Raw genomic sequence first — 17,318 nt, forward strand, 5'->3', positions numbered from 1 at the left:
AACTTCGTTTTATAAATATCTAATTTCAACTGTTTTGCCACAGCTGTGTCTAACACCAACACCTATATTAATTTCAGCAATTCTGACGACGCCTGGCGTTGCCAATGGAACACTCGGCACAGGCCAGTAACCGACGGGACTTACTACGTCGACGGTACGTAGGCGATGGTCACTCGCCTTTACAACATACATGGGAGATAGCCTCAACGCGTTTCGTGGCAGCGGTGCACTTATTGCGTAGAAAGAGCAACATTACCAGCGGCGACAACACGGTTTCCGCATCAGGCACTTGATAACTGTCCTTAGAAAGAAATGTGTCCTCTTTCCCTCACCCTCAGTGTAGGTTAGGAAACCGGGTGCTCCTTTGCTTGACATCACTGTATTTCCTCTCCTTGCTCTCTCTGTCTGCACTGATGGGAATACATGCAAATTCATACGACATCGTGCAGTCAGATTTTGAACGAATCTGTGCTGATATGACCTAATTGCGGATGCACGCTCCTAGGTGGTCACGTTGGAACGCGAGACACTGCGTTCTATGCCATGATCAATTCACTCGCAACTGGAATCAGTGCGTGACGCTTGGTCTACAATTTTGTTTAGCAAGCATAATCTCAGTGGTTCCGTCGCGCTACCAGTAGGTACATTTTTCTTTGAACCGATCAAACTTATAAGAGAAAATGTTTTGATATCATCGCAGCGTGTGATTTGCAATTAGGGCGCCGTTTCAGATGTCTATACCGGAGGGTTGTAACGGTGCTGTAACTTTTTCGGCACAGCGTGAGATATGTTCACGTGTAGCATGTTACGAGCAGCCGACATATCCCACTGCATACAAGTTACATTTTACAATTTGGAGTAACCCAAATCAATTTATACTGAAACTCTTATTTTACACAGAGAAAGAAAGCAACAAATGCAACGTAAACATTACAAATTTAATGAAAACGTAACTCAATAAGACAAAATTATTATCTCATCCTTTCGCTCTGTTAGCCAAAATCTTTACCAAGTATCCCCACCATGTGCTTCTGAAGATTTATTGAGCTTTATTCGCATTGATATATTAAGACTCACAGTATACAACGATTTCCAATAAGGGCGGCACCACATGAAGTTTATACCACTCTGTTAACAAGAAAGACTACACCTTGCTGATACAACGGCCTTCCAAACTGAATGCTCTGTTCTGTAAGCTGATTAGCATTCTACGAATGCATCAAGCATTTTTCGTTCTGCCGGTATCTGTGCAACCTCTTTCGTAACACTGACTGATGCACGTTGAGAGGTTAACGGCGTGACTTGCAATAGTGAGTATGCTGGACTTCAAAATTAACTCCTTAAATTACGCCTAATCAATCGCACTGTAGTTCGCTGGAAGTCAAAGATAATGAAACACAAATCTTTAGTGATCTGGTTGGGAATTTGTGCAATTGCTTTTGTGACGTACGAAGGCGTAGACACTATGCGATTGGGTGTAACAATGTGATTATCATTCTTTGTCGGCTTTCTCCAAATCAGATTGTATATAAAGGTGTATTCAGCAATATGGTGTGCCCTCCATTCTTTTGTAGGGAACCTCCTCGCATCCTGACAAGGGTTCTGCCGTATTCTCACCTTGAAATCTCTCCCATTTTCCTTTTTTTCAATGCCATGCAATTTCTGCGCAAATAGGGAACATGCACTGCTAGGTACAATTGTTGCAGCGCTATCCGTACATCCCACATGTTTAAAGCAATTTGATGCTTTAGGTTGCACCATTTAATGGCATCGGCCTGTGAAATATGACTTCCATATTTATTTCCAAGCTAATCTGCTGTCTGCAACACGAATCTTAGATAATCGCATTGACCAATCTTTTAGAAAGTTGTCCTATAGTCTGTTGATGGCATACACTGAAACATTGGCGAGGACAACCGCTTTCGATTCCTTAATGAGTTGCTAAATATGCATTGCTTACCGCCTGAGCATAGCAACTTCAGCCGCAGGAGTAGCCAAATGAGGTGCGAATACGCAGTTTCTGATAGGCGAGTACATCTTTGGCTAACACATGTATGTGTCAAAGGAGGTCAAGAATCTCTGATCAGGCTTCAAACGCAAAATTATAATCGCTCGGTAGAAATCTGCCCTCTCAGTTTTTCTTCGTCCTCCTCTGTAACGTGCTACGTGTAGTGCTCGTAATAGTTATACTAAAGGAATGAACTCCACGACGTATCTAATGCGCATATAACTAGATAATCGAGCAAATATAGTGGATCAAGGGTTGCACGCACAAGAAATCAATATGTCCTATTTTCCTTCCAACATTCTCCTATTGTGTCCGCGATATGAGATAGAGCGTAATAATCTTCAGAAGAATTAAGGTCGTCCTCGGTATCCCCATCGCCACGAAGTTCTTGCGTCGATTCAAGAAAAAGTTGCAGAAAGGAAAAGCATCGACTCCGGCAGCACTGCAGTAGGGTTCCCCCACGACTAAAACTTCTTGCCTGGCACGATCTATAATAATGAAGTATTCATTTCCTATGCATTGCCCTAGCAAAGGGGGGGCTGAAGACCGTTGCTGTAATTTTCTACCGTACAGGTGTCACTGACAATGCTAGCACAAGTTACCTGCACCTGCGGTCCAGCAACAGCTTTGATCACGCATGGCCCAGCACAAGCCGCACAGGCATGGAGGAGACATCAGCTATTATTGAAGGCGGCGCCAGGTGAGCTCACATTTAGAAAAGCTTAATTCCAAAGAAAGTCGGAGACAACAGCGATGGCTACCCGCGTAACAATCATGCCTGTGCTCACTAATTCCTCCCGGGAAGGGCTAGCTCTGATGCCTGAACCAGGCGCTGCATCAGCAGGTTTGAGCGTTGGGCAGGCGGAGCTTGTCGTGCTATACGTAATAGTTGCAAGAGCGCGACTAGACACGGAGAGAGTAAAACGAAACAAATAAACAGGCAGCAAGTTGCACTCCCGTTACACGTGAAGGCACGCTTTCAGGTTACCTTGGTTACCCACCCCTTTGTGAAATATATGAACACAGCGAGGAGAGAAATGTTCATCTAAAATAAAGCGTAACCACTGAAACAGGGGATGGCCAAGTCTACCTAGGCAATGTAGCGTAGGTGCGCTGGTAGTAAGCAAAGCAGTTGAAATTAATCCGTGATCCCACACTGCAGCCTACAACATAATGTGATCGTGGTTTTGGTGCATTAAACCCCAGAATTCCGTTTTTGAAATTTTAATATTTTTACCTATTCCAAACGTTTCAAAGGCCATAAGAAGAAAGTTATCAAGTAGCCGTAATTGAAGCAGCTGCTGAGCCGAATATGTCTCGGTAAGAAAACATGAAGTATGTAAAATGTCCAGGAGAGTACTGCGTAATCCTACCATTTCTTTTTTCGGGTAATTAAACACTCCTTACCGTCAATGATATCAAAGTACAGGTTCCTCTAGATTTACCCTGCCATACTTCCGCACGTCATTGAGGGGGCTTTCTCAACTCGATCGATACGTAGCTATGATAAGTCAACCGCTAGGCCATTTGCACAAGCTAGTCTTGTACCGATAATGCGGCAAGTTGCAGTGCTTTTGTGAAGAAGGGCCAGCACCCCTACCAGTCCAGGCTGCCCACTTTGGTCCGAATTCGCCTTTCCTTCTTTCTTTCTTTCCACTGAGAAGGCAAGAAATAAATGGTTTAAGCTACGTCAATATACTCCTCCCGACTTCGCCTGTGTTCAAGAACTTCACACCAAAACGTCGCTTTATGCAATTATCAGTGTAAGACTTCCCCACAAAAATGAAGACATGCAAACATAAAGCAGGAAATGCTGACCGAGCACACATGCTCTGGGCTCTGCTTTGCGCCTTCGCGCGCGCGTTCTTGATTGTTTCACATATTCGCTTAGTCATACTGCTCTGAATTAGCAGATCGGTTCACATCTACGCAATATTATATAATTGCAAATGTGTACCCCATACCCAAATTCTTCGAAGGCTTGCGCGTCCATTATTGGCGCATTAAAGCCATTGGTCAGATGTCAAAGATGTGTGTGACCAGTTAAATAAACGCTTGCTTACAATCGCATATACAGCGTTGTGGGATCGGAGACCGAAGTATCGCCCATGGAATTCATACAGAACGTCACGGCGATGGTGACGCCGACGGCATACCTGCGTCTGAAATGTCCATATACTTGTTACTGCAATAAAGAATAAGCTTGCCGAAGAGCGGCAGAACAAGCCTTGGCAGGTAGGTTGAGACGTGTTGACAAACGAGGCTTCAGTTTCCGAGATAGCTAGATGGGTGTACATGAGTTCGTCATTCACAATCGTTAAACAACCAGCGTAACTGTGTTGTTTCGCAAGCGTGTGAGATCTCCGGCCGAATAGCCTCTCAAGTTTCAGGTGAGTGATGAACGGCCAATGATAGATCCTTGGCTATTTGCTGCATGCCACGGAATATTATTTGGCTTCCGTGCTGCTAACGTCACTCGGTGCATATCGCGGCAGTTCCCTTACCTTATGCAAAAAGGGTTCCCGTGCACTTTGAACAAAAGCGGCTGCCTTGACACGACTCTCCGATATAAATCATAATCTATACCTTGCGGCACACATTCAGGGAATATGTATAGCCTTAAAAGCGAATGCGTCGGCCAGTGTTCCCATAGGCGTAAGTTTAAATCGACTATTGTAGCGAGATACAAATTGCGGTCGGCGCTTAAGACATAACGTTCTCTAATGCTTGCAAATACCGGTGCCGCATCGGTATTTAGTACAATACGTAGAAGAAAAACTTCCGCTGCGCCTTTGTATTCCATGCATGGAAATGCGGGATGTGGAGACTTAAGATCGGCATCGTTTTCGAAGAGCCAGGACGCTTCGAAGACCAAGAGACGGCAAGCAGAAAAGTCTGACGCCTTGGTACGCAATATCTTCCTGCTGTCTTGACCTGTCCGGTAGAAATCACATCTAAAGAGTAGAGGCATCAGGGAACGATCACTCTGGGTCAAGCACCTACAGTATCCTTCACCGGCCCTCCTCATCACGCAATCTTTTTGACCGGGCATGTTAGAGGTCATTAGATTACGTGTTATGCGTGTCATTTGGCACGTCACATATTATTGATATAGTTAATACGTGATCTTGTCTTGGAATATACACTGTCTAAATACCACTAACCTTACTTTCGTTATTGTTTTAATATCATATTATAGATGTAATAGCTTCGCCCTTCCGCGAAGACAGCGTCTACATTGATACGGGACCTCTTTCATTCCAATATCATAGACCGCACTAAATTGTTCAGTTCAATATGCCTGTGTGCCTTCAGGATTTCGGAGGCAAACATTTCCACACAGGAACTTGTCCTCGTCTGTTGTGTCCTCTAGTCAAAACGTGGGCTTCCGCTACAATCTTTGTCCAACCACTATTGCCTCAGTGTTCGTGTGAACATCTGTCTTGTGTTGCAGAATTCCTCAGACAACCCGTGTTGACCAATGGAACACGCACTACCACCTGGCTGATAGCACATCCACCGACTGCGGTAGGTACGGGGAGGTTTTCGGTCACTGGTATACCATGCCTTGCTGTCAAGGTGGTTGAGGAAGCTAACGTTTGCTATCGTACACAATATATTTAAGCAGCACGAATGAATGAATTCTGGGGTTTTAGGAGTCATAACCACGATGTTATGAAGCACACCATAGTGAGGGACTCCGGATTTATTTTGACCACCAGAAGACTTTTACCGTGCCTCCAATGTTAAACAGCATCGCCGATGTCTGAGGTATGGTTGAGTAAATGTCATTCATGCACCTTTTCGTTATTTGGTTGATCCAAACTTTTCTTGCTTCGGTTAAGTAATTTTATTGCTAAGCATTCTTTGCCTCATCCAATATACTGTGACGATGAAGTGCAAGGTCCGCCCACAAGTCCCGAGTCCAACCACTCTTACCCGCTGAAAGCCAAGCCAGCTGGAATCCACTCGAACCTTAATGAACTTGCTCTGCTAACGCAAATGTGCTTTGTCTCAGCGTTGATATGAGGATCACCCATAATATTTGTGAAGATGTGCACGTTTCATCATAACCAATGGCAAATTTCTTTCGTGAACCATTCATCGCTCTTTGTGATTAACTGATATTTTTATAAGCCTGATCTCGTTCTAGAGATTTTAAAGGTAAAATATGGAATGTTTACTTCATTTTATTTTTCAATCACAGCAGCAATCTACTATGCAGTCATTGTTCCGTACATGCATTTGCATGTACCGTTTTCTTTTATGACCAACTGCACCGTCGTCTGCCGCTGAGTTGCTTATCAAAGAGCACAATCATTGTCAAAGCGCGCCAAGAACCGAGAGAACAAAAATCAGCCCTTGCAAGGTCAACCGATCTCCGGTCAGTGCAGAAGAGACGAAGGAATGTAGCAACGAACAACTCCCGAAACACTTGTGCGTCTTCTTCGCAACATTAAGTTTTGGCTTTACACTTTTGTTGTTTGAATTTAGAGAATCACTTCAGACGGTTGCAGCACTGTCACGGTTTCTTCTTGCTTCCTGCGCGTTATTCTCGCGGGATTCTCCGGCCTTGTTGTCGCACAATGACAAATCGGCACCTCTATTTCAGGGCATACAGGCCACACAGAAACCAGAAGCACTGGCTTCACACTTCCGGTCTACAGCAGCAGCAGCCCAGTGGCCAGTACAAGCTACGCGCGCATGCAGGAACCATCGGGCAGTTTTGGGAACGATGCTTGGTGAGCCAAACTTTTGTATGAATTCTTTTCGATGGAGGAACTCAGTGAGACGACAAGGCACGCTGCCTATGGCTCAATTATATTTCCACTGACGAACTTGTGCGACGGATGAAAGCGTTGTTGCCTGAAATGCGAAGTGTCATCTGCAGTCAAGACAATATGGCGCCGGCGTAACAGGAGTCTTTAGCTCGGGACCTAAGTACATTGAAAATAAGAGATTAATCTGCTGACCAACCCACTGTACCAATATTCCAGTTTCTGCATTCGAAAAAAAATTAATATTTTAAGGAATTTCTCGCTACGTCGCACGTATCACAAATCGTCGCACGTCGCACGATACGTCGCACGTATCAAAAATCGTCGCACGTCGCACGATACGCCGCACGTATCAAAAATTCTGAAACAATTCACGAATAGAGCCAACGCCGCGATTCTCAAAACTGCACCTAATACCACATCTAAAGTGCACAATATGGATGTATTAGCAGCACCCTGACATATACTATTTTAGGAGCAGATCCTTTGGAAATCCTCGCAAGCCCAAACTTCACGCAAACTGGAAATCTATAAAAAGGAAGTTATGACCTTGGGATGCTCTAAGAGATGCACATAATATAACTGCGGTATATATATATATATATATATATATATATATATATATATATATATATATATATATATATATATATATATATATATATATAATCTTGTGCAGTTAACATAATAAACCTTTTCTTTTTTTCTCGTAAATTTGCGATTTCAAAATTTTTCAAACTTGACAACATAGATCAAAGTTGTGATTGATGCGCTTACTGGAATTTGACTGTTTCGATGAAATACCATCAACTAGTTTTGAATTCAAACGTAAGTCACTGAAGAAGTCTTTTCTTCAGCCTAGACCGGGTCCTCTGAAAACTCTAATCCCGCTATTCTGTCCAGTTATCCCGACTCCTAAATTTATTACCTATTTGTTTATTTATTTACTTACCTAAAAATGTTTACAATGTAAAAATTAAGTACGTAATCTGGTCTCGATACGGGCCGAGCGAGCACGATTAGAAAAAACGTACTAAGTTACACCACATAAGTTCAATCCCACCATTTCCGTCCATGAGTCACGTGAACAATGACTAGAATAAATATGAACCGCCGTGGTTGCTCAGTGGCTATGGTGTTGGGCTGCTCAGCGCGAGGTCGCGGGATAAAATCCCGGCCACGGCGGCTGCATTTCGATGGGGGCGAAATGCGAAAACACCCGCGTGCTTAGATTTAGGTGCACGTTGAAGATTCCCAGGTGGTCTAAATTTCGGGAGTCCTCCACTACGGCGTGCCTCATAAACAGAAAGTGGTTTTGGCACGTAAAACACCATTATTTTTTAGAATAAATATAGGTAAACGAATAAATAGCATATTAACAGCAATATAGCGAACAATTTTCATCCAGTAGAAACAGGGTAGTAATTTAAAAAAACTGCAGACAGGAGAGAACGCATACACGAGGCACTTGTGCATGTGTCGCATTCTGTTCGTATTTTTTTCTTGCATTTCTGCCTTAAAGGGTAGGAATAATGACGCGCCAAAAATGCCAACTCCACGTATGCAAACTTGATGAAATTAACGCACAAGAAATCTCATGGCCATGAAATGAATAGAAAGAAATAGGTTTTTGATGTTACATTGGCGAACATTGCAATGAGCGTTGTACTGTATATTTGCAGAATAGGATCTTCAAAAAAAGAACCATTGCGCAGCAGATTTCATCCACGGCGCTTGAAAACTCTGACACGCTTCATATTGTTCGATATATATTTGATATTTGTGTATTGCCATACGTCGGACGAGGAGCAGCCCCCTCCCCCCCCTGTATTTGCCAGAGATAACGCGAGTACTACAGTACGCCGTTTAAGCATTTGCAATTATGTTATTCCTCCTTACCTACAAGCGCATGTATAAAAAGCAAACGTGATTTAGCTCAGGCAATACGGTCTGTTTCAGCGCCGAACGTCGCACTTCCGAGGGCACATTTCTGGACCTTTGCCTGAATGCTCCTCCTTAGCGTGTCCAAGAAGTACGACTATTTTTAATCTTTAAAGCATGTAAGTTTCATACATAATCTGCGTTTTCAGATTGTTCTAGTCGTCTGCACAGGTTACATTTAGGCTTTATATAATTTAATAAATATAACAACACTTTTTATTAATATCCACTCCACGCACCATCGTTCGTGTTTACAAATTTAACGAAATAGACACAACAAAAGCTCCAGTGTTCAATTTCTGCCAATCTAGAGGCCAAATCGAGCGTTAAATATAAATGTAGCACTGTCGCGCTCAGATTCTGCAAATCGCCTTACTATGAACGCGCGATTTAGTTTGTCCAACTCTCAATTGGCAAATGTGTTTTTATCATCCCGTAACAACAGTCGCCCATTTTAAGCCCCATTGTACATTTACTTACAGGAATGCTACTGGAACACGAGGAAGGGAACAGCAAGAGTTGTCCGGTGCATGTTCCAATGTTGCCAGCAGACAGGATGCCTTACACGGGCACACCAAGGAACACACGGGCGATAGAGCCCACACTTGCAAAGGAGGTGATTCCGTGAATAATTCTCTGAAACACTGCCGGAATACAACAGGAAAAAACCACAAATGCGCAGCCTGCGGCAAAATGTTCCACCGGGCTAGTCTTGCCTCACATTACCGCACGCACACAAACGAGAAACCCTACAAATGCGAAATATGTGAAAAATCGTTTCGGCAATCTCATCACCGAGATATCCACAAACGCACACATACAGGCGAGAGACCATACACTTGCAAAACATGTGGTAAATCATTCGCGGTCTCGTCGAATTTCCGCACACACAGCTACACTCACACAGACGAGAAACGCCATGTCTGTCAGAAGTGTACTAAACCATTCAAAACCAAAGATAGCCTCAAACATCATCACAAATTGTGCTATGGGGACAGAGCTTTCGTTTGCGAAATATGTAATGCATCCTTCCAGAACAACGCAGGTCTCGGTCGTCACCGTCTAAGCCACATGGATGAAACCCCGTATTAGTGTACGCAGAGCGCATTTGCTTCCGCAGAGAAAGCCTTTGATGGACAGCTGTACCAGAATATTGCCTGCTAATTATGTGGAGATGCATTCGGAGACGACGATCAACTTATTACACACTTCGGGGCACACATGGGTGTGCAGACATAATAGTCTGACTAGTGCGAAATTAACGAAATCGCCCGCGGCTTTTGCATACCAACGTGAAAGTGAAGCAGTGCAGGGAAGCAACGCTGATAATCTTTCAGAGGATCCAGGAGCTAACTAAACGCATCGTGTGTATAAGCCGGCTTTTTTTGACGTGAAAAGCGGCCTAGTAAAATGAGTGATGTGAACGATGCCATCTGGTTTCTCCAAACTATAAGAATAGACGTCGTCGCCAGAAGTATTTTGGCTGCTTCAATGTCGAAGTATACGGCAGATCCTAGCCAGCGCTTACTGTTTGTATAACTGCATTTGTTTTTCACAAACGCAGCATTAGCAAATTTATTTCAAGACAAATCCTTATGGGCTGCAAGTTTCTGTTTTATGTCATCACAAGGTTGAAATGTCTTCACAATATCCTTAACTCCTTGTTCTGTCAGTGTTTCTTTGTAGGTATTTTAACAGCTTAGTAGTGAACAGGCTCTAATGAACCCTGTGCTTTATGATATTCCAATGTCGATAGAAGGGAACATCTCTTATTGGAAAGCATTTTAAAAATGAGGTACTGTTTTCTTCTCAACCAAAAAGTAATCTCTGTCATTATTTAAGGTCCTTGCGCCCTGTTGCCTGCCAGAGACGTTTTATGACTATATATAGACACATTCTACACATGAGAAGCATTTCATTTCAAATTTGTTGAATGCATTCACTGTTTTCGTTCACTTTGGTTCCTGTATTCATACCAAAAATCTTTGTTGTATACCATAAACTCAGCTGATGACATTATTGAGACTACATTAGATCAAAATAATTTGGAGCTTCACTATATCGTGTCTTCTCCAAGTAGGAAAATTTTAGCTGATTTATTGTGGTGGCTTAGAGCTTCGAAAGCCAGTCTTTTATCCACTTGGAAGTCATGTGTCAAGACTCACTGTTCTCTAATTACAGCTGTAGAATCTTTTTAGCCTGATGTGACAAACGCATCTGTGCGAGCAATGACAGGAAATGTGAGATGCAGTTTTTAGGCTTATTGACACGCATACTTGTATATCTTCTTCTTCTAAATGCGTTTCGTAGGCAACAAAGGTTGTTACCACTCAGTGCATGACGCGGCTGCAATATCACAGGAATCTCAATGTTTTTCGTCGATTATACACTTTTTCTACAAGTAGTCGAACCTTCTGTAATCAAATTGCACGCGCAACGTGTATACAGTTCTGCATTTTGAAAGGCATGCAAGCACCAACAATTACGCTGGAATCTTCGATGAATCACGTACGAATATGCGACGCTCGTTAGCTGTCAATCAATTCTTGGATGATCGACGCGTGTGCTCGGAACTACCTTTCTGTCCTAGTGGAGCTTGTTTTGTGGGTTCACGTTCGCCGAATAAAGCGATAGTTTCGTGCCTCACGGTTCTTCTTACTGTGTTGTTTCCTTCTGCGAAGGAGAGATGCCTTTCGGAAACACCCAGTCAGCAAGGCAATTCTGCTACTTCTGTAGATCCACCGGACACCGACCAGACGTCTGCCCCAACCCAATGGTTTGTGCGTGCAACGTCTGCACCCACCTTAACCCAGACGCCGTACACACTTGTGTTCCGAATTGCGCTCTTTGAGGAGGGGCCCATTTCACGGCTGTAACCGTGTGCAACAAGCCAAGCGTATTTCTGGCAGAGCGAAACCTGCTGCCACTACCACACTCAAAACCCAACAGCAGCCCCACCCGGTCACTCAGGCGACCAAGGTGGCTGACCTTTCCCGTGGTGGTTCAGCTCAGCAGGAAGACTCAGACTTCGACTACGCCTTGTCTTCGAGCGTCTACGGATCCCAGTCGCGTTCCAGCCCAAGGTCCAGATCCCGCTCCTGCTCTCGCGCCCGGCCTCACTTTCGGTCACCCAGATGGCGATCTCGGTCGACGCCTAAGCAAGCTCAGCAGGCAGCCCCAACTACCGCGGCACTCAAAAACAAAGGGCCCCTGCAGCACCGAAGAAAGACCAAGGAAGCCTCACTCAAGAGGACTACCACCAATGTAAACGAGGTAACCTGGACAGCAGTAGCTTCCGCCTCGTATAAGAAAGCACAGACGCCACAACTATGAAATTTGAACAGGAGCTCGAGCGTATGCGCACACAGATGCAAACACTCATACAAAGAAAACAGACAACCCAAACAAGTTATACAGCTCACACAAATACCAAATCGCCTTACTATAAACGCGCGATTTAGTTTGCCGAACTCTCAATTGGCAAAAATGTGTTTTGTCATCCCCTAAAGAGAGTCGCCCATATTGCGCCCCCTTGACCGTCTACTTGCAGGAATGCTACTGGAAGAGGAGGAAGGGAAGAACAAGGATTCTGCATTGTCTCTGGCAATGTTTCCGGCAGACAGTATGCCTTACACGGGCACGCCAACGAACGCACGGGCGATAGAGCCCACACTTGCAAAGCATGTGATCTAACGTCAGTGAAGAATTAGAAGTTTTTTAAACACTGCCGGAGTACAAGAAAAAATCACAAATGCGCAACCTGTGGAAAATTGTTCCGCCAAGCTGGCGATCTATCTCTACATTCCCGCGCGCACACAGGCGAGAAGCCTTACAAATGCGAATAAAGTAAAAAATCGTTCCGCCAGAATAATCATCTAGCTTACCATAAACTCACACATACACACGCGAGACCCTACAAATGCCGCAATTGTGATAAATCGTTCAGGCAACCTTGTCACCTATCTTACCATGAGCGCATGCATACATTCGAGAAACCCTACAAATGCGATATGTGTGAAAAATTGTTTCGGCACTCTCTTAACCGAAGCAGCCATAAACGCACACATACAGGCGAGAGACCCTACCAATGCCGTATTTGTGAAAAATCGTTCCGGTGGTCCAGTCATCTAGATAGTCATCAGCGCACGCATACAGTGGAGAAACCCTACATTTGCGAGACGTGTGGTCAATCATTCTCTCACCAGGCGACATTCTCTCGACATCAGCGCACTCACACGGACGAGAAACCTCATGACCGCGGAAAATGTACTAAAACATTTTTACCAAATATGAACACAAGAGGCAGCTCAACTCGCACAGCAGTGACACAGCTTTCCGTTGCGAAATATGTAATCGCACCTTTAGGAAAAACTCGGGTGTCGTTTGTCACCTCCAATCTCTGCACGGGGACAAAACGTCGTGTGAGTATATGCAGTGTGCATTGCGTTTTGCAGAGAAACCATGGATGGACATCTGTGTCAGAATAATAAGTCCTACTTATGTAGAAATTCATTTGGAGACGAAGTTCAGCTGCTTGCACACCTCGTTACGCATAGGGATGTGCAGCCGTAATATTCTGACTAGTGCACAAGTTAAGTAAGAGTGAAGCCCGGTAGAGAAACCACGCTGACAACTTGAGCAACTAACTAAACGCATCGTGTGCAGAGACTGGCTTCTTTCGACGTTTAAAATGGCTGAGTAAAGTGCACGGTGTGAACGATGGCCACCTGGTTTCTCGAAATTACGAGAGAAGACTTCGTCGCCAGAAGTATTCGGGATGCTTCAATGTCTAAGTACACTGCCGATCCTGGCGAGCGCTTACTATTTGCGTAACTGCGTGTGTTGTTCCCGAACGCGGCTTTAGCAAGCTTGTTTCGAGAAAAACGCTCATGGGCTGGAAGTTTGTGTTTCGTGCAAGTGGAAGGTCGAAATGCCCGCACAGGATCCTTGACTCGCCGTTTCGTTAGAGAATTTTTTTCTTTTTGCAGGCCTTTTGACAGTGAGCATGTAAACAAGCTCTAATGGATCCTATGCTTAATGATCTTGCATTGTGGATAGAAGGGAACATCTCTCAATGATAAGCATTTAAAAAAGGAGGCATTTTCTTCGCAACTGGCAAGTAATCTCTATCATTATAAACGTCCTTACGCCCTCTTGCCTTCCAGAGATAGCTTTAAAGACAATATGTAGACGCATTGTACGCTCAGGAAAACTTATTTCTCTATAGTTGTATGCATTGACTGTTTAGGTTCTCTTTGGCTCGTGTATTCATACCAAAAATCTTTGTTGTATACCTTAAACCAAGCTGATGGCAGTAGTGAGACTCCATTGTATTTCAATGATTTGGAGCTTCACTGTATCATACGTCTTCCCACTACGAAAATCGTTAGTTTTATTGTGTAAAGGTTTAAAGCGTAGTCTTTTATCCACTTGGACGCCATCTGTTGTGACTCGCCCTGTTCTCTAGTTACAGCTGTAGAACCTTTTTCTCCTGATGTAACAAACGCATCTGTGCGAGCAATGACAGGAAAACTGAGATGCAGTTTTTAGGCATCTTCACACGCATACTTGTATATATTCTTCCTGTGAATGCGGTTCCCCAGCTAACAAATGTTAAGTTACCGTTCAACGCACGACGCGAGAACGTATATCAGCACATTCTGTCAGTGTCGTTGATTGTATTTGTTTTTCTACGTTGTAGTCGAATCTTGTGTAAACAAATTGCGCGTGTAACGCGAATACAGTTGTGCATTCTGGAAGGTACGAAAGCACCAACGATTACGCTGGAATCTTCCATGAATCGTGTAGGAATATGCGAAACGCTCGTTAGCCGTAAATCACTTCCTGGACGATCGACTCGTGTGCTCCAAACTATCTTTGTGTAACTCCTTCTCCGAGTTGTGCTTTGCCTAATAAAGTGTTTCGTCGCCTACCGTTCTTCTTATTGTGTTATTTACCGTCCCTACAACGCGACATATCGTACAGGTGCTTCGCTGTTACCTCATACACCCTTCAAGCCGTGAAGACTGTAAACGTCGACATAGGCCAGCGAGCTAGCCCAAACCTACGGCTACCAAAAGAGCACGGACGTGTGCTCGAGAAGACTGGGAAGATCATGGCCCAGTGAGCAGTTCCATGGAAGGCCCCGATGTTGCCGACAATTGTTCTGCAAAAAATTGGAGGACGCTTAAGCTTCGCTTTAAGACTGGAATAGATATCATTCAAAGGTCCTGACTATACTTCTCATGCTTCCCGGCAACTGCAGCGTATGTAACCGTAACGTTTGCCGGGAAACGCTCTGGTGAACGCTATGCACGAAGGCGGACTTTCTGGTCAAATGCGGCCTCTTGTAGGGGCTGCGATTCGGCGGAGACGAGCACCATCTCGAAGTCCCTTAAAGAAGCGGGCGCGCTGCTCTGTGGACTCTGAGATATTTACGCGCCGGTGTGCGCAAATAGTGGATGCAGTCTCCTGTCTGTGCATTGTAGAAACACTCGAAAAGCGGTTTGTGTTTTCGCGTAACAAGATTGTTTTCTCGTGCATTCAAATTATAATCCGACAGCTAGCGTACTCGTAGGTTGTAAGTCGTCGTTCACGATTTTTCCACGTATTTAAGCTTGCGAAATTCAATTACTTCAGTGAATTCCTTGCGTCACATGAAGAGCCTGCGTCGGCGTCCAACGTCGGACGTTGGACGCCGACGCGGAATGCCGGATTTTCTGCGACATGGCTCCTTGACGCTTTCGCGTTAAAACCAAGGGAGCTACCGATCTTCCACGGATCATCGTTTGAAGATCCGGAATCGTGGCTGTTAAACTGCGCTAAAGACGCCACGATAACAATTGAAACTGTGACGATAAGCTGCCGCATGACTATTGCATTGGAAGACATCACCAGGACGTCGTTCGGCAACCGAGAGTCCAGCCTAATATCGTGGAAGCGGTTTAGCAGCGTCTTCCTACAAATATGCGTCGTGCGCCTAAAGTGAGTCGAAGTTCTGCTCGAAACAGGTGGGCAGCTACCGAATGTGAATACCGCGGTCTTTACGGAAGAGACTAACCGTCTCTTCAGCTAGATCGACTATAACATGCCTGAGAAGAAAACGTGTTTCCTCATGCGCGGTTTGAAGAAGAGCTTTACGATGGATTTAATCCGTAAGCTGGCCAATGCTATGCGAAATTTCTGAAGGAAGCCAAGGGCAAGGAAAAGATGCTGGAAATGCAAATTCGGCAACATAGCCGCCTAGTGCTTTCGCAAAAGGGAGAAATCCTTTGACTAGGCGCCGACAATCTCCGAAAGACTATCAGCGTCGTTGTAAGCGTAGAACTGCAGAACATGTTCTCGTCGACGCAGCCTCGAGTAACCTTAATCGCGGACGTCGTCAGAGAGGAGATCCAGCAGTGATTTGAATTTCTTATTCGCCGCAGCTGAAATCGGAAGTGATGACATTCGGCGTCGTAGTCCGCGTCTACATCCGCACCCACACCAAAGCACAGTAACTGGGCAATTCTGCCACTAGTTGCCGCCGCCAACGCACCCGTTCATCATCCCACGCAACGCCCCGAGAAAGACAGACGTATGGCATGCACCCAAACACCACCCGCTCGGCTACCACTGCGGGGAAGCCGGCCACGTCTATTGCCGAAGCCCATACTGTTAATTAGGACTACCAGGTTTCGCCGTCAACTCTCTGCGTCCGCAGCAAGGCCAGTGAGCACATGAAATCTGTCAATTTGGCTGCAACTCAGGGGAGACCCCGACGAGTTTCCCGATCGCCGTCGCCGATGCATAACCTGTTACTGCAGTGCTACATTACACTTGTCCAATCCGTGGACGGTCTGTGAGCCAATTTGCGCATAACTAAAAGAATCAACCCATGGAGGTGCGGCTGCTGTTTGTTGAAATACCGAAAGTCCTCCACCGCCAACACGAGATCAACCTCCACGATGAAGCAACGGCACACTGCCATTTCAACGAAACTCAGACGGCAAAGACTCGCTGCCTGAAGAATACATGACGAAGCGACGTAATAGCCATGATCCTACGTCGTGAAATAACTTTAACGCAAGACCGCGAACCACCAACCTCGACGTGCTTCTCGATCCGGGCAGCTGGAGGTAACCTGATAACGCCGACTGCAATGTGTATGGACGTCCAACACAAGAAGTGGGATGCCACCCTTCCCGTACGTAACCTTCGTGAGTAAAACTTGAAGCAGCGTGAAGATAAAGAGAACAATTGAAAACACACAAAACAGGATGAGCGATCCACTTAAGGCGAACCATATCGCCCAAGTCAAGTAGTTGTAAGCGGACCACAGTGCGAGAAAGAATTCAGATTCAACATTCAATTCAGATTCATCATGCAACAATTCAACATGCTACAGCATGTCACCGCCGAAGAGCATCTGAACGGCGCCATCTTTCTGCAGCGCGCCGCAGAATCGCAACTCGCATACCTACGCCCCAAGCACAAGCCAAGGACAGACAACCGACGCTACAATCTTCGACGACGCTTTGCGAAATACCAGCCCAGCGACGGTGTTTTGATTTGCACCCTGATAAGCCGGCGTAGACTGAGTTAAAAGCTAC

General features: G+C 45.0%; 1 protein-coding gene across 1 annotated transcript in view; it reads left to right on the forward strand.

The window, feature by feature from the left end:
• The window catches only part of LOC129381417 (uncharacterized), a 35,814-nt gene extending 25,458 nt beyond the window's left edge, over positions 1–10,356 (forward strand). The window contains exons 7-10 of the mRNA XM_072285205.1: positions 2,582–2,708; positions 5,463–5,536; positions 6,621–6,750; positions 9,210–10,356. Coding sequence (XP_072141306.1) covers positions 2,582–2,708; positions 5,463–5,536; positions 6,621–6,750; positions 9,210–9,819 — 941 coding nt within the window. The 3' untranslated portion in view covers positions 9,820–10,356. The remainder of the gene's footprint in view (positions 1–2,581; positions 2,709–5,462; positions 5,537–6,620; positions 6,751–9,209) is intronic.
• The last annotated feature ends 6,962 nt before the right edge of the window (positions 10,357–17,318 follow it).

The sequence above is a fragment of the Dermacentor andersoni genome, chromosome 11 (genome assembly GCF_023375885.2).
Source record: "Dermacentor andersoni chromosome 11, qqDerAnde1_hic_scaffold, whole genome shotgun sequence".
Taxonomy (NCBI): Eukaryota; Metazoa; Arthropoda; class Arachnida; order Ixodida; family Ixodidae; genus Dermacentor; species Dermacentor andersoni.